The 18,669-nt window shown below is 36.2% G+C and overlaps 1 protein-coding gene across 1 annotated transcript in view; it reads left to right on the top strand.

Moving 5' to 3' along the window:
* ABCG7 (ABC-2 type transporter family protein) overlaps positions 1–18,669 on the top strand; it is a 135,923-nt gene that overhangs the window by 92,364 nt on the left and 24,890 nt on the right. Inside the window, exons 4-7 of the mRNA XM_089993905.1 lie at positions 6,204–6,336; positions 16,297–16,495; positions 17,089–17,365; positions 17,932–18,063. Of these exons, the coding sequence (XP_089850031.1) occupies positions 6,204–6,336; positions 16,297–16,495; positions 17,089–17,365; positions 17,932–18,063 (741 nt within the window). The remainder of the gene's footprint in view (positions 1–6,203; positions 6,337–16,296; positions 16,496–17,088; positions 17,366–17,931; positions 18,064–18,669) is intronic.

Genomic DNA, 18,669 nt, shown 5'->3' with positions numbered 1-18,669 from the left:
ACAACTCTCTTGGACTTGTGCTTTTTGACTTGGTCAAAAAGCATAAGTCTTGTTCAGTCCAAAACACTTGCTTTTTGACTTGGCCAAAAAACATAAGTCTAATAATGTCCAAAAAGAAAAAACTAAAACTAACTATCCTATTGTAACTAAACTGAAAATAAAAGATTACATATGATGAAAGATTTACATATGAGATTATCTAGGAGATTACAAATTTTAACACCTTGCACGACCTTTCTTGAGCTCCAGAAATAGGTGGGGCTGCACTAGCTAGCTCAAGCACTTGGGTAATTGGGTTCGGATCCGTATATTTCAAAATTGGATTCGTATCATCCCCTCCCCCTTGAGAATTGCTTAGTCCACTAGGCAAGAGTTCGCCATGGTTCCTTGGAATGTTGTAGCTGAACTTCTTAGCTGGTGCTTTCTTGTCATCACAAGCTTTAACAAGGACATTGATTTTTGCTTTTTCTATTCGTCGGGATAGGGCATCAGCGACACAGTTCTCTAGGCCTTTCTTGTGCAGGAGTTCAAAATCGTACCCCATCATTTTGGCGACCCACTTTTGTTGCAGTGGGGTCAAAACACATTGCTCCATGAGGTACTTAAGGCTCTTATGGTCGGTGCATACCACAAAGTGCCTTTTAAGTAAGTAGGGCCTCCATTTCTCGAGTGCCATTATGATGACGAGCATCTCCTTCTTATATGTTGATAGGGCTTTGACATGGTTGGCGAGACTTGCTTATAAAAGCCAATGGGTGGCCTTCTTGCATAAGTACGACTCGCATTTCGATGTTACACACAGGTTTCCACAACGAACACCTTGGAAAACTCGGGCAGGCAAGTGGAGGGGGCCTCATACATGACTCAGGCGTGCTCGGTTCCTTCCAACCAAGTGAAGGCATTTTTCTTTAACATTATTGTTAAGGGGGCAATAATGACGCCGTAATTCTGCATCAACCTTCGGTAATACCCCTTGAGTCCAAGAAATCCTCTCAAGCTCTTGATGGATGCAGGTTTAGGCCAAGAGAGCATGGCCTCGATTTTCTTGGGATCCGTACTCACGCCTTGTTCGTCTACGATATGGCCAAGGTAGGAAGCTCGAGGGTGTTCAAAGCTACACTTGGACCGTTTGGCCACAAATTGGTATTCCCTTAGGGTACATATGGCTACCCTTACATGCTCCAAATGATCCGTAATGAAATGACATGAATCCCGATGCACTCCGAAATGAATTCAAAGAACCCAAAAATAATGTAGTTGAATACAAACGAATTATAAGAAATAAAAATAGAACACAAGAATTATGAATAAGTAATTTCATTAAGAATGAAATTCAAAATACAAAGAACCTCACTACAAAACACCCAAAGCACTCAAAAGAGCCTAAATGTACCCATCACTCTGTATAGTATCGGGTTCTCTAGTGGTTCTCCATCATTAATTTTCATTTTGACATTAATAACTTCAGGAGTGTCAACCTTCTTGTCCTCTGAAATTTTAGACCTGACAATAATATCTAGAGCATATTTAGATTGAGTTAATAAATACCCTCTAGAAGAATAGACAACTTCAATACCAAGAAAATATTTTAAGAAACCCAAATCAGTCATTTCAAAATGTGTTTTGAGAAGCTTCTTAATATGTTCAACTCCTTGCTTGTCACCTTCGGTGATGATCATACCGTAAACATAAAGTAGAATAATAATAATACCTGCATCAAAAATCTTAACAAACAAAGCTGTGTCGGTAAGGCAAGATTGAAATCCAACATCAAGCATCACTTGACAAATCCGGTCATACCAATCTTTTGGTACTTGTTTAAGACCATACAAGGCTTTATCTAAACGAAGAGCTTTTCCTTTAGAAATAGTTATACCAGGTGATGATTTCATATAAACTTCTTCAGTCAAATTTTCATTAAGAAATGCATTCTTAACATCCATTTGATATATAGACTATCTCTTCATAGAGGCAAGGGATTTTAAGGTCCTGACTGTGGTCATCCTACCAACTGGAGCAAATATTTTTTCATAACCTATTCCATACTCTTGAGAATATTCCTTGGTAACTAATTTGGCTTTGTAACTTTGAAGAGTTCTATTACTCTTGGTTTTTACCTTATATACCCATCGATAACCTATAGGTTTCTTTCCTGGGAAAATATCTTGGATAATCCAAGTATTTGCTTTTTCTAAAGCATCTAATTCTACCCTTATGGCTTCTACCCATTAAGAATGTTTATTTTCTTCAGCATAGTTCGAAGGTTTTATGTAGAAATGTATTAACACAATTTAGGCTTGATATTTAGATGAAAAGGACTCATAAGATGACCTTCTAATTTGTATTTCTACGTAGTTTTCATCATTGATATATTTTTCTAAGGGCATAAATGTTAAAAACTATTATGCCTAGAATATTGGATACAACTTTGATCCTTATGAGGTTGTTCTTCACTTATCTCATTATCATGAGATTCTTCTTCACTTTATCATTTCTAACTTCTTGATCTTCTTTAAGATCAATATTATGATTACCAAACTTTGAAATTAGATCCATCAAGAAAGAATACTCATTTATTTTCTTATGATTTTCAAATTAAAAAAACCTTTCTTTTTCTAAGAAAGACACATTTCTTGAGACATACAACCTTTTATTTTTAAAATCAAAGCATTTATAGCCTTTTTGGTTATTTGCATATCCCAAAAGACACAAGAAATATCATGAGAAGAGTTTTATCATTTTTATTAATGAAAACAAAACATTTACACCTAAAGACTCTTAATCTAAAATAATCAGGGATAAGTTTAAATAGTTTTCAACTGGTGATACATTTTTCAAGGTGGCAGATGGCATTCTGTTAATGAGATAAACTGCAGTCAATGTGGATTTAACCCAAAATTCTTTAGATGCTTAGTTTGCAATAAGAAAAGTTCTTGCAGTTTCTATGATATGCCTATGTTTCCTTTCGACTAAACCATTTTGTTGTAGAGTGTAAGGACAAAATTTTTGATATGTGATACCATTTAATTCCAAATAATCTTTAATTTTTTTTTATAAAAATTCTCTCCTTAATGAGTGTGAAAGATAGAGATATCATTGTGAAGCTTATTTTTGACCAAATTGTGAAATATTTGAAAATGTAAAAAAACTTTAGATTTGTGTTTAAGGAAATAAATCCAAGTATGTCTAGTGAAATCCTCAGTAAAGATTACATAATATGCAAACCCACCTTTAGTTATAACAGGTGCTGGGCCCTAAACATTCGAATGTATTAATTTAAGTGGTAATGTGGAGACAAAGGCTCTTTCTTGAAATGACAATCTTTTCATTTTGTCAATAATACAATTTTCACATGTAAAATTTTCAAGATTACAAATTTTTTTCATATTTGGAAAATGCTGAATTTTGGATACATTAGGATGGCCAAGCCTGTTATGCCATAAATCCAAATCTAGTTTCTGAACATTATAACAAAAAATATTCTTGGGTATTTTAAAAAAATCCATGTTAACCTCCTCCTCTATAAACTTCCCCAATCAGCTTCCCTAACTGACAGTCCTGCACTCGACAACCAACAAATGAGAAGAAAACATTATACCCATGGTTAGATAAAAGATCTAAATTTAATTTAAGAATATATCTATTTTTTAGAATAGAAAATCTTTTTGAGTTTTGAGAGATATTTTCAAAATTTTCTATTCTTTTTATATCAAGAGATGTCCTATCAACAAGAAATACATTTGACCCGCTTGAGTTATGACATTTGAATAAAATATCACCATTTGGTGTCATATGAAATGAGGTACCTGAGTGAAGAAGCCAAAGAGATTTACCGAGATCAGAGCTACCAACATAAGAGTCCGCAACTCCAATTGATGAAACTTCTTTGAATAGGAGTTGAAGATCTACAAGTTGAGTCAAGGACATATTACCAATGGTTGATTCTTGCGTAGTTTTGAATTCACTTGACTCTTGTGCAACCGAGGCTACCTTCTTTTCATTAGGTCTCTTCAACTTAGGACAATAAGTTTTGACATGTCCCGGTTCGTGACAACAGTAACAAATAATTTTTTTTCTTCTCAAACTCATTGCCTTGTTTTTCATACTGATCAGTGTTTGGTCTTCCATAGTGTGGTGGTTTGTAAGTATAAACATGGTTTCCCGGCCTAGATACGACTAGAACCGATTCATTATCACTCTTACAAGTCTTCTTTTAAGCCCATTTTTCTCCATACTTAGCTCTTCAATATAGGTAACTTTCCCTCCATAAAGAAGAGCTGATTTTGTAGACTCAAACTCCGGTCTTAGGCCATTGAAGAATTGATAAAAAAGCTCCGTATTAATTTGTCTTTGGTGGAGTTCTATATCTTCGGGACAATGCCATCTAAGCTCAAGAAGAGCCAACTCATTCTAAAGATCAGATAACTCACTAAAGTATTCTCTAATACTTCTTTCTCTTTGAGTCATAGTACGAATTTTGTTTTGCAAGTTGCACACATGTGCAATATCTTTAAGAGAGTACATTCTCTTAAGATAGTCCCATGCCTAATTTGTATGTTCAAATTTGGTAAGACTAGAGCATTTCTTGATATCGACACTGCTAATGAGCCAAAACATTATCTTGGCATGCCCCGTTTTTCATTCTTTCATTTTTTTATCGTAGGTGACCATAGCATTGGTCTTTTTAACCTTCGTAAGCGGTACTTGTTTTTCACCTTCTATCTTAGTAAGAATTAGTTTGGGTTTCGGATCAGACTCATCCACTAATCCCCACAACCCTTTTCCCCATATGAAGTGCATCATGATTGATGCCTATGTTACAAAATTTGTGTGTCATTGAGCTTGATAAATTTTATGGTGACATTTTCATTGTCATCCATTATTATAAGGGCTAAAGAGAAAAAGAAAAGAGAGAGAGAAAAAGAAAAGAGAAAAACAAAGAGAAGATCACGAGCGTTCCACTGCCACGCGAGCACCACCATTTGAGAGTACAAACACTCCTCTACAAAGTGAGTGCCACCAATCCTTTTCTTGAAACACAATCACGTTCTCACAAGCACTTGAATAGGTTTTGCAAAAGAAGCTTCAACTCTTTCAAAATTTGAGTAGCATGCTTTCCAATTCATTGAAAATAAAATCAGCTTGATCACCAAGCTCTAATACCATGTAAGAAAACAAGTTCCTCCGAAGATGTTCACCAAATCATCAAACTAGACACTCAAAAGAGTTCCACCAAAGCACCAAAAGAATACACAAAAACCACAAAATGGGCTCACAGCAAATCCACCAAAAGTGGTTAACACAAGAATTAAAAAATAACAATTTTATTGATAATGAACCAACGCAAGAAAAATTACAAATGGTGGGGGTTTGCCCCATATTTATAGACAAAGATGGAGTCCCAAAAAGGAGTCGTTAGGGGTCCAACGGCTCTAAATAGAGCTGTTGGACCTCCAACGACTCTTAATGTTGACTAGTCAACAAGTCATCTCAACAAAAAATAAATAAAAGCTAACCTAACTAGACTAACCCTAGTTACACAAAAAAATATATAAATATGAATATAAATATAAATATAAATATATAAATATATAAATATATACATGTAAATACATATATGTAAATTTACATTTTTAACAGGCTCAAGGCTGGTTTGTAGATTGAGTTCTTGCTGCAGTGGTAACAGTAATGGAAATTGCAGCAAGAAGGATCAAGGGTAGCTGATAGGGTTAAAGTGCCATTTCATGGGCAAAAGCATCATTTCATTGGCCCTAAACGGTTTCATCACCTACTTTGACAGGAGTTCACCTCAAGGATGGATTTGGCATAGTTATAGAAAAGGCGGGGACTATTTTGGGATTAGGGACAAGGCAGGGACTAATATGAGATTAGTCTATCAGGCAGAGACAGATTTGGAAAAAACCCTTCCATTCTTCATTTAGTTCATTTCAGGGAAACCCAAGAGTCAAAATTTGTTCACATGACTGGATTGTAATTTGTGCATGAATCATGATCAAGGAAGCCTTTCATAAAAGCTTTTAGCTGCAATCGATCTATTATCCTTTTCCTGGGGTTAATGAAATTTATTATCCTAATTGAGTAATCCTTTCTTCTCAATAATTTGATGATATTCTCTTCTAAGCATGCAAGAATATGGCATAAGATTCTCTTTACAGTTTAGTAGTTCTTCGCATTTTGGACAGGTAAATTGTGCTGATTCAAATGTTGGTGATGCAAAAGTCCGTGGCGTTAGTGGTGGAGAAAAGAAACGTCTATCTCTTGCTTGTGAGCTTATTGCTAGTCCATCGATCATATTCGCGGATGAGCCTACAACTGGTAGGATTTTATTCTTCGGTTTTATAATTCATATGTTGTGCCAACTCAAATGATTTATGGCAAAGCTACATTAGAAATGACAAACTATATTGGCGGATGAGCCCATAGGGGCTTCACTCATTTGGTAGGGGCGACTTGTGACTGTCACCAAGTTGACGGGACATCACAAGTTCGAAACCCACGGGTAGCGTCCCTTGCCGCATGGTTGAAGCTGGGTGTACTCTCCGGTGGGCAGGGGGGACCTCAAGGGTTTTACCAACTGGAGGCCAACCAATATGCGGTTGGTGATGGGGGAGGTATTCCCTTGGATTATTCAAAATGAAAAAGAAATGACACAAACTATCTGTAGGTGCACACTCCATGTTGTATGCCTTGCACTTCACAACTGCACCTTAAACCAGGAAGCTAGCCCTTTGTCTTGAAGTATATGCATTGTGCCTGAAGGCCTACTTTCCTATGGTACAATAACAATGACTTCTAGTCCTTCAAATTCTTGAATCTTTTTGTTGTATACAGGTTCCAGGACAAGAATATGGGTGTTAATGTGAAATTGGGTGTTAGAAAGTTTTGATTTTCACTATATGATTCATGAGTCTTAAAAGACATGATTAGCTTCATGCATCCTTGTTCTAAAACTTGTTTCCTTTATCTAATGATCATAAGTATTTCCATGGCACATATTTGGAAATTAAACTTGATCATCTTCAAATAGCTTTTGAATGTTTACTAACTGTAAGCATGTTATAAAGTAACATGCTCAATTTATGTTAGTGTCTAGACTTGTATTTTTATTTATTTGAGTGTGCTCTAGTTTATGTTACTGAATTTGATTTGTCTAAGATTTTGCTTCATGCCATTGCTGCATCTTTTTCCCTTGCCAATCTTATTTTAGGCCCTCCATCCAACACGCTAGATATTGAGTACCCACGACATTGCCATTAGAGCAAGATGCTCCTTGAATTGATACCAATGGGTCACAAAACACTGATGTTTTTATTCAAATATTTTTAAAGTTGTGTAACCAGCTGACTCTATGTATTGAGCAAAAAAAATTATAGTGAAATGCCTACTTCAATTTCTTGTCAATCTAATTTTTTTATGGTTAAAACTTAAAAAGAATAAAACTTGTTTATATCATTGAAAGCAGTTAACCGGTGGAGAACAAAATTGTAACAATTGAAATCAAGGTTGCCAGAAAAGGAAGCAGAAATGGGGAAATGGAAACAAGAAATGAGACATTTTTAGGTTCATGTGAAACGCGAAATGTGTGCATATGTATATATGAGAATATTGTAAGTCTACACAAAATTCTTTACTAATATTATGATAGCTAGTTAGAAATAATAAATTTATTTCTTTCATAAAATATATGAATACATTGACTACAACTATAAAACAATCACACAAGTAGTTTATACTTCATGTAAACGGGTGCATAGTCAGCCTGCTTTAAAAAGATGAATATCATAAAGCATAAATCCAACATATGGTTTTATGGTTTAGACAAAATAAATTCAAGAAATAAGTTAAAAATAATGTGGATACATTAAATTTGAAATGCCTTTATTTCATCCGATATATTGCATCCTTCTTACTTTAAAAATATGTAAAAGTAAATATAAGTTTTAAAAAAAATATTAAATATCAAATGTATCTCAACTTTTTATTGAAAAAAGAAATTTTTTATTTAAGGGACACATGTAAGAAACATACGGAAAGCATGTTTCCTAGATGAAGGAAATGAATTTCCTTTATAAAATAAGTAGGTTTCTCTTGTGCTGTAAAACATGTTTCTCACTCGATGGTAAATGGGTTTTCCATGCATTTTCACAAGTTTAGAACAAGTTTGAGGACTGTTAGGTTTTCAGTTACAGAAATAGTTTCCCACCATAGTCAGAATATTGTTCTCGGGAATTTCTCGACAAGAGAATTTCTCAAGAGATTATGAGAAAACTTGTCTTTTTTGCGAAAATCTCGGGAAAATTCGGTGCATAAACATTATTATAAATAATATATAAGAAAAGAATACTAATAAAAAATTATAATAAAGATACAACAAGTGATATGGGTGGGTGATATGAAAATACAAGTTTTACTTTAATATGTTAACATGGGTGAGTGATATGGGCGATAGAGGTTTTAACTAAGGATGATTATAAACATTTCATAGAACACTATAAAGGACTACAAAGGATAGTCCCATATCGATGAGGTGGAGGGAGGAGGGCCCCTTCCACATCTATTTAAAAGGCTCTGCCCATTGGCTTCCTCAATTCAAGTTTTAAAAAGCATGCTGATGTGAATAAGCCTGCCCCTTCACATGGGTAACAAGCTTATTCACATGGAGTGGTCGACGTGGGCACCACTTTTTAAAAGAGTAAATGCTCTTTTAAAAGTGAGGCAACACGTGAACAACTTGCTTTATGTTTTTTGAACATTTGAAAGTCTACGAAAAAAATATGAAAGTATCATGATAATCTTGCGATATATTTAAAACAAGCAACATTTTCAAAATCTTGCGATATTATCGTTAATATTTTGTTTCTTTAATAAGTCGCGATAATATTGTGAGATTGTAATATCGTGTATTTTTATATGTAGTTGAATTTTGAGATTTCTGAAATTTGGTTAAGTGTTGTAGAAATATAGGAAAACCCTCGATATTAGGATGCGATAATTGAGTCTGGGCGTGGCCCATGTCTCATTTACGAAACCAAAACAAACCAATTAAAAGGTGATAAAAAGTTTTATTTTCAACCTTTAAAATCAAGCGGAATTCGGGTTAAATTTGGGTGAATTTCGGAGGCGAAATTCAAATTATATACCGTTTGATGCACCTCAAAAATTTGAGCTCAATGGTATTTTACTTTTCCGAATTCGGGCTACGGTTGACCCGAAAATCACATTTTTTCTAAAAAGGACCGCCTCGACAGGCCTGGTCTGGATTTCGATCGGATTGGATCCAATTCATTTGATCTAAATTAATATGGATTTGGACTCAGTCCAAGACCCATATTAATTAGGAATTGATCCAGCCTAGGATCCAAATGGATTTTGGATTTGAATTTGGATCTTGGATCCGGATCTAGATCCAAAATCCATACTCAATGAAAATACAACTTTAAATTCAATATTTATGTTTAAATTGAAGTTGACTAGAGTTAAAAAGACTCTTAGAAATTCAATATTTATGTTTAAATTGAAGTTGACTAGAGTTAAAAAGACTCTCAGAAGGATAAGGTATCATCTAGAAGTTTTTTGGATATTTAATTATTAATAAATAAATAAATAAATAATTAATTATTAAATTAAAATTTATTCTGAATTTTAGTTTTGGTTAACTTAATGGACTCCCTAAAAGAGTCCCAAATTGTTAAAAGATAAGAATAAAAAGAGTTATTAAAAAGAAGAAAGACTTTTTTGGGAAAAAATTGAAAAGTCAACAAAAGATAGAATTTTAAAAATTTTTGGAAAGTGGGTGAGAGGGTCTCCCAAATGGGGAAGCCCTTTCTCCAGCCCACATTAGAAGGGGCTGCAAGGATAAGGGCCTATTTTTCTATAAAAGGGTCAACAAAATAAGAAAGAAAAAAAAGAGAAAGAGAGAGGAAAAGAGAGAAAGAGAGAAAGGAAGAAGAAGGAAGAAGTAGGAAGAAGAGGAGATCCTCTTCCTCTCCAATCATCCGTCTGTTCTTTCGGTTGTTTTTCAAACTCCAAACAAGGTACGGGTGTTCTCTCTTATTGCAGATGAGAAAAATGGCCTAAATATGCTTTAGGCAATATTTTTGAAGGGAGCCATGAATTCTTTGTTAGTTTTTCACCTTTTAATTCATGAAAATTAATTTAAACAAGTCTAGAATATGTATTTTTATTTTCACATTATTTTTGCATGATTTTTTGTGTTTTCCTATATATATACATATATATACACGTGAAGAACATGTGTATCTATATATCTCCATGGACACCATGGACAGATCTGTCCCATGTGTTTAGCAGACAGATCTGGATGGAGTGATGATGGGCAAATCTGAGTCCCTATCCATTCTGTCAGTTTTGTCCGTTCTGGACAGATCTGTCCGCTGGACAGGTGTGTATATCCTGCCAGATGGACACGTAACTGTGGTTCTTGAAAATGAACCTAATTTATTGGAAAAAAATATAATATATGTGTGTTAAAATTTGTAATCTCATAGACAATCTAATATGTAAATACATCATCATATGTAATCTTTTTTTTTCAGTTTAGTTACAATAGGATAGTTAGTTAATAAGTTAGTTTTTTGAACTTTATTAGACTTATGTTTTTTGACCAAGTCAAAAAGCAAAAGCATTAGGACCTTACTAGACTTATGCTTTTTGACCAAGTCTAAAGGCAAAAGTCTAAGAGAGTCGTTGGACCCTCCAACGGCTCTATTTAGAGCTGTTGGAGAGTCCAACGACTCTCCTTAGCTCCCTTTCAAAGTGTATAAATATGGGGTAATACCCCATTGTAATAACTAACTTTTTTAGTGTGGATTTTTTCCCACTTTAATGAGATATTTCTTTTTGTCTTGGTGTGTGCACTCTTTTGAGTATTTCGATTCTTGTGAGTGTGTGTTGAATGAACCCTTGTGTTCATTGTGAAAGATATTTTGTGAGCTTGCTTTTGAAGTTCCGTTTGAGATTCTATTTCCTTTCACGGTATCATAGCAAGGTTGAAGCAATCAAGCTAAGTTCCTTCGGTGCATTGGGCAAAGTTTTTTTTTCAAGTTCCTTTGAAGTTGTGATCGTGTGAAGACATGAAAGCTTAAAGGAATTCTTATACTCACTGTTTACGGTAGAGTATCTTCGTCTTTACTTGTCTTCTTGTTTCTTCCTTATTCTTCTTCTCTTTATCTCTTCTTTCCCAAAAATTGTAAAATGGATGACAATGACAATGTCACCATTAAGCCCATCAAACTCAATGATTCCAATTATGTCACATGGGCTTCTATCATGAAGCATCTTATATGGGGAAATGGATTATGGGGATTAGTAGACGGGACCGATATGGAACCTACACTAATCCTCACCAAGGATGAAGGAGAGAAAGAGATACCTCTCACGGAGGTAGAAAGGATTATGGCCATCTCCACTTATGAAAAGAAGTGGAAGGAATGACGAATGAGTTATGCCAAGATTATGTTTTGGCTTATTACAAGTGTAGACATAAAGAAATGCTCAAGTCTTGCAAAATTCGAGCATGCTAATGATGCGTAGAATTATCTTAAGAGAATATATTCTCTTAAGAATATTGCACATGTGTGCAATTTACAAACTAAAGTTCGGAATATGGTTCAAGGAGACAAGAGTATTAGGGAGTACTACAATGGCTTGTCGGAGTTGTGGGAAGAGTTAGCTCTTCTTGAACCAAAGTGACATTGTCAACAAGATATTAAACTCTACCAAAATCAAATCAATACAGAGCATTTCTTTCATTTTATCAGCGGATTGAGATCGGAATTTGAATCCACTAAGTCTATTCCAGAGTTACCAGTCGAGGAAGCGGGAGCGGGAAGCGATACGGGAAGCGGGAGCGGGAAGCGAGGCACTTTAAAAAATTTAGGAAGCGGGGAAGCGTGGGACCACTTAGAAGAAAATTCCGAACCGTCTCGGAAACGACCTAGGAAGCGAACCGGAAGCGACCTAGGAAGCGAACCGGAAGCGAGGGGAAGCGAAAAAAATGAAAAAAATGGGGGAAGCGAGGGGGAAGCGAGGGGGAAGCGTGGGGGAAGCGTGGGGGAAGCGTGGGGGAAACGTGGGGGAAGCGTGGGGGAAGCGCGCTTCCCATTTATGGGAAGCGCGTTTCCCATAAAAGGGGGACGCGCTTCCCATAAAAGGGAAGCGCGCTTCCCAAAAAAGGGGGACGCTTCCCCTCACGCTTCGGAAGCGCGACGTTTCGCGCTTCCGAAGCGCGCTTCGGGGAAGCGCGCTTCCCCTTTTGCCTAGGCGCTTCCGGTAACTCTGGTCTATTCTTCTCCATCATGAAAAGTGCCATCAATAGAAGATACCATAGAGGAATTGAGTATGGAAGAAAATAGACTAAAAAGTAGAATTTCTAAGAGCGATGACGACTCAATTCTAGCCACCTCAAAACCTGGAAACTTCGTCAGGACTTACAAACCTCCTAACTATGGAAGAGGAAATGATGATTTTGAGAAAAAAAAAATCATTTGCTACTATTGCCGGAAACCTGAACATGTGAAAACTCACTATCTAAAATTAAAGAGACCTTATGAAAAAAAGGTTGCCTCTGTCGGATCTCCACAAGAATCTAGCGAAACTTCCATTGGGAGTATGTCTCTTGCACAATTGGTGGAAGCACTTGGACCTCTACTCAAGGGAGCATTTGTAAAATATCTTCAAAGATGTGCACTACAAGCACATGCTCCACGAAGGAATACGTGTATAAAGACACACAAAAAACACTTGAATAAAAAGTACACAAAGGTACAAAGAGAACACTTGAAATGCAAAAGATTGAATCTATTGAGCAAGGGTGAGCACAAAGGCTCCCAAAAGAACGAATACAATTAGAGGGGACACACCCCTATTTGTAATACAAGAGGAGACCAAAAGGAAGGGCTCCTACTAGACGTTGGATCCCCTCCAACGATTAGAAATCTAATCGTTGGAGGGGGGTCCAACGCAGAGTTACCAATCGAGGAAGCGGGAGCGGGAAGCGAGACACTTTCAAAAATTTAGGAAGCGGGGAAGCGTGGGACTACATAGAAGAAAATTTTGAATCGTCTCAGAAGCGACCTAGGAAGCGAGCCAGAAGTGAACCGGAAGCGAGGGGGAAGCGAAAAAATAGAAAAAATGGGGAAGCGCGAGGGAAGCGTGCTTCCCATAAAATGGAAGCACACTTCTCAAAAAAGGGGGACGCTTCCCCTCACGCTTCGGGGAAGCACGCTTCCCCTTTTACCTAGGCGCTTCCGGTAACTCTGGTCCAATGTCTTACCCTCCTTTGACTTTTAGTCAAAAAGGTAAAAAAGAAATGAAAGAAAAAGGGAAAAAAGAAAAGAGAAAAAGAAAAAGGAAAAAGAAAAAGAGAAAAGAAGAAAAAGAAAATGAAGAAAAGTTACATGCACATTTACAAGTGTGAATATGCGTAAAATGCGAAACGATAGAAATGCCCATGGGAAAATATATATATATATATATATATATATATAAATATAAAATATGCATATGTATCCCTCTCTATATATATAAATATATGTATACATGATATAATTTAACACCCCCCCTCAAACTTAGGGCGTGATGACCGAAAGTTTGCCAAGAAGAAAATGAAATCTGGGGGAACACAACGCCTTTGTGAAAAAGTCTGCCAACTGATATTCTAAAGTCACATAAGGAAGGTCTATGATTTTCTGCAAGTAGGCTTCTCTGACTTAGTGACAGTCTATCTCAATGCGCTTGGTATACTCATGAAAAGTGTGATTTTTAGCAATATAGATTGCACTTTTATTATCACAACACAGTCTTGTAGGTCCTTGGATTAGTACTCCCATATCCTTTAAAAATTGATGAATCCACACAATCTCCATAGTTGTGGAGGCCATGACTCGATATTCTGCTTCTGTTGATGAAAGAGACACCTTTGCATCTCCATGAGATCAGTGATTTACCTAGAAAAATACAAAAACTGCTGGGCATGTATGTGCAGTCTAATAGGCCCAGCCGAACTCGGTTCGGCTGAGCATGCTGAAGAAAAGATTTTTTTTTTGTTGTTGGGCTGGCTAGCAGGACCTGCCAGTCCCAGCCAGTTTGGCTGGGCAGGTGCAGGCCCTGTCAGCCCAGCCGACCTGGTTCATCTGGGCAGGCCTTGTATACTTAAAAAAAAGAAAACATATACACATGTTAAACTTTTCCTGGCTCTGGGGACAGCCAGTGAGCCCAACCGACTCTGGGTTCGGCTGGGCAGGCCTTGTATACTTAAAAAAAAAAAAACATATACACATGTTAAACTTTTTCTGGCTCTGGGGACAGCCAGTGAGCCCAGCTGACTCTGGGTTCGGCTGGGCAAACCTGGATCTTCCTGGTCCAGCCGAACCCAGTTCGGCTGGGCAGGGTTGTGACCCAGCCGACTAGTCGGCTGGGCTCGGGCCAAACTTTTTTTAAGTTATTCAAAAAAAAAAAGGAAACTGCATTTAAGTTCAGTTTATGAAAGTGGAATTTTTCCTAGCCAATGTAAACCCTACAGGGCCCAGCTGAACTGGGTTCGGTTGGGCAGTTGCAGGGGGCTGTCAGGCCAGCCGGCCTGGGTTCTGCTGGACAGGTGTACTATTTTTACTGATTTGAAATTTTAGACTTTTCCTGCATATGCGAACATGATATCTATGTTAGTTCATGCTTGTGATATGTTCAGATTTTCGATATGATTCATGTATTGGAATTCCTTATGTATGCTAAGAGTATCTGTAGTGGATATTCAGTTTTGCACGACATATATGCAAATTGTGCATGTTAAATACTATGTTTTAAGTTGATGAAAAATCAGTTTAGTGCACTAAATTTCCATATTTTGCCTATTATGAATGCTTAGGCTATACACATGCTAAAGTTTGGTTTCACATGCTTATGATTGATTGACTATGCATGATAAAAAATTCTAATGCAATGTTAGTTACATATGCAACTTGTGGCGTGTACAAATCCTGAACGTATGTGTTCTGCATATGTATATTCGCATGGTTGTTCACATTAGAGCATGAAATGACTTCGCATGGTTATTCATATTAGAGCATGAAATGACTCATGAAAAGAAACATGCATTATGTATGATCATGTGAACACCCGATTGTGAGATTTGTTATTCATGCACATCCTTGTTTAGCATGTGTGAATGTGCATCTAAAAGTATGTGAAATGAATGCATAAGTGACATCTTCATTATAGTTTTTGCATTGTATGCATCGATGGTCAAAAGTTGATCATCGTAGGCCGTGTCAGCCTTGAGCAGGTGTTGCTCTATGTTTAGTTTTGTTATGCATTGCAAAAATCAACTTAATGTTTATTGAATTAATTACAATGTTTCTTGTGCTACAGGCTGTGGTTCTGTGATGAGTTTCGCATGTTGATTTGCGAAACGTCTGATGTTGGTTTTGCATGTTGAATTGCAAACTAAAGAAAATGAAATAATAAAAGATAAAAAGAAGAGAACAATATAGTTCACGTTTTCCTGGATGTCCCTTTTTTAGTATGGAAATCCTAAAGTTGCACTTTTGGAGAACTGTGAAGATACTAAAACTCCGTGTGCGTTGTTGTGCCCCTGAACCTAACTAGGTGGCTCACCTCCCGGCCATGGTTTTAGGGAGATTCCGCCACTTTGCCTGGGGTGGTGTGTAGACACCGCTGTTGTTTTTGGTATACAAAGAAAGTGGATGAAATCATTTATTCATACAACTTGTATCAAGTTAGTGTATTGTGAGTATTCAAATACATTTCAATTGGCACTTGGACTATGTTTTTGAATGTCTTGGGTTCCGTGCTATTTCGTGATAGTTGCATCTATTATAAGCCTAAACCCAATGTATTTTGATATGGCAAAGAATCTAAAGTAAGGTTTAGACAGCAGTGCCTCTTTTTTCGTACACATGTAGGTCATCTTCTCCACTCTCCAGTCTCCATCTTAAGGTGGTCAATCCTGAAAAGGAATCATAAATGAAGCAATGGCATTTTGTGCCCTTAGTTTAACTGAATTTCTATGCTTCCACCATATTAGGTGATGAAGTCTATCAAACCACATAATCATGTTTGGGTAGGTGAAAAAAGGACCAAAATCATCATCCACATCTCATTTCTGGTTGTGTTCACCCAAAGGTTTTGAGCTATTATGTTTCAGTTATCTTTGATTTGGAGAATTGAGGAGAAAATTTGTAGGTGATTGCTTATAGTACAGAAATTTAATACAAGTTCGAGTGAATGTGTATGCAGGGTTAGATGCTTTTCAGGCAGAGAGGGTGATGGAGACTCTGCAACAACTTGCTCAAGAAGGACATACAGTGATTTGCTCTATTCACCAGCCCAGGGGTTCAGTCTATGCAAAATTCGATGATATTATCTTGCTGTCAGAAGGTGCATGTGTATATACTGGTCCTGCACAAGAAGCACTATCATACTTCATGCAGTTTGGGTTGATACTCTCTCCTCTATATTCTGAATCCTTCTAGTTGTGCCATTTTAACTTTTCTAAACCCACTCTTTATATTTTTGCAATCTATTTTCCAGACTCAGTTAGATATAGTCCTATACTTGTGTTCTCAATTTTCCTTTAACCCTTTTACATCTGCATTTTAGGTTTGCAGTTTAAGATTTTCTGTTTTCTCATCTAATTTGATGAACACTTTATCTCAAATGATTTAGATCTCTTTTGAGATAAAGTGAATAAGGTTCTTTGTCTGTCATCTAAAGTAGCAGAGTCCCGAAATTACTTTAACCAAACTGTTGCATGTTACAATTACCTTATCAGCTAGATTGCATGATGGTCTCGAATAGAAAGTCTTGACACCATTCTCTCATAGAAAAGTTATTGGAATATTATATTCTGGACTAAATTTTATTTATATTTTTATCTAGTAACTTATGTTATATTCGATCTGTTTGACAGTATTATGAGTGAAAAGTTGTATAATCATTCATTGACATGAATATTCTACTGTTTTATTCTAACCAACTGAGAATGATTATTGATTCAGTTTAACTAACCTTACTAATAATATCAATCAGGTATAATTGCCCAGAACATGTGAATCCTGCGGAGTTTCTGGCCGACCTTATATCAGTCGACTATACTTCTGCTGAGAGCGTTGAACATTCTCAGAAGCGAATCAAGGGATTAGTTGATTCATTCTCAAGAAGCAAGTCAAATATACTGTACTTGAGCCCAGCTGCTGGGGCAAATAACTTTAAAAGTCGGTCAAGATTTTCACAGAAATCTGTTAGCGAGCAAAAAGTGGGTTGGTGGAAACAATTTTGCTTGCTTCTCAGACGCGCATGGATGCAGGTTCATTTTCTGACATATTTACTGCTTACCTCAGCAATGTGTTTTTATCAGTTAAATTCTGGGTTGTTTTGTAAGACTATTCATATGGACCAGGATCACAATAATCTTTTCTTGGAATTTTCTCAGTGAGGGTAATCTTGTGACGTTTATATTTTTTTCTCCCTAAACAATTGAAAATAGCTTAGTGAATTAAAAAATAAACATGAATTTGAAATTAAACACAAAGATAGACTAGAAATATGTTGTGATTTTTGTTAATTTTACATATTTTTTGTATTTATCACTATAAAATTATATAATATGATTAGTGTTGTGACATAGATATGTGCAACAACTTGCAATGACTTGTACTTTCTCCTGTGTCTGCCATTGTACTGGGAACTGCTGATGATAAATGCTTCTAAGCAATATGACACTAGGATTAGCTTGTTCCTACTGTCAATCCATGTCTCCTACATTATTTATGCTGTTGGATGTTGAGACTTGTCTTGGTCTCATAGATTTCAAGCAGAGCTAGTTTGCAAATGCTGGGTTATAGATCAAATTCTAAAAACATTAATCTTCAGGCATCTCGTGATGGCCCCACAAACAAAGTTCGGACAAGAATGTCAATTGCATCAGCCATAATATTTGGATCAGTGTTTTGGCGTATGGGAAGATCCCAAACATCCATACAGGACAGGATGGGGCTACTTCAGGTGTGCTATATTTTGTCCATCAATTTTGCTACATGTTCTTAGATTTATGCTGAATTAAAAATCTTACTTTGCAGCATGTTTTAATAATTTATACATATACCATTAGATTCATCAAAGGTTGACCTCTCTGTCAAATGAAATGGATGCCAATTGTTGTCATGAAATTTACTGTCCTTGTGAGAATCTGATTAGTCCAAGTAGTCCTTGGTAACATGATTATGAATAAAGTGATATGTTCTTTATGATCTTGCAAAATATATGTTTAACACATGTCAATTTGCTATTCTGTTTCATGCAAAGATGAGTTAGTCAATTTTCTTTTGAACTCTCTTTCTTCAGTTCTTAGGAACGACATTTCATATGCCATCCCTTGGAGTTGTATTGATAATAGTGTCATTGTTTCCTCTCTTTTCTTAAACCAATAAAACTTTTAAATTCAGATAAAGTTGATGAAATGTGACAAGTGCAAGCACTAAAACATAAAACAATTAGTAAGAGTCAGAGTATCATCCTGTTCTAGACAAACTGATCCATGAAATATACACAGAGGTCAAATGGCTGGTTTTAGCATATGTAATTTCTCAAAATTTTCTGTAATTTCATAGA

Source organism: Nuphar pumila, chromosome 17 (genome assembly GCF_984573655.1).
Source record: "Nuphar pumila chromosome 17, dmNupPumi1.hap1.1, whole genome shotgun sequence".
Taxonomy (NCBI): domain Eukaryota; kingdom Viridiplantae; phylum Streptophyta; class Magnoliopsida; order Nymphaeales; family Nymphaeaceae; genus Nuphar; species Nuphar pumila.
This window is presented reverse-complemented; position numbering and strand designations above follow the sequence as displayed.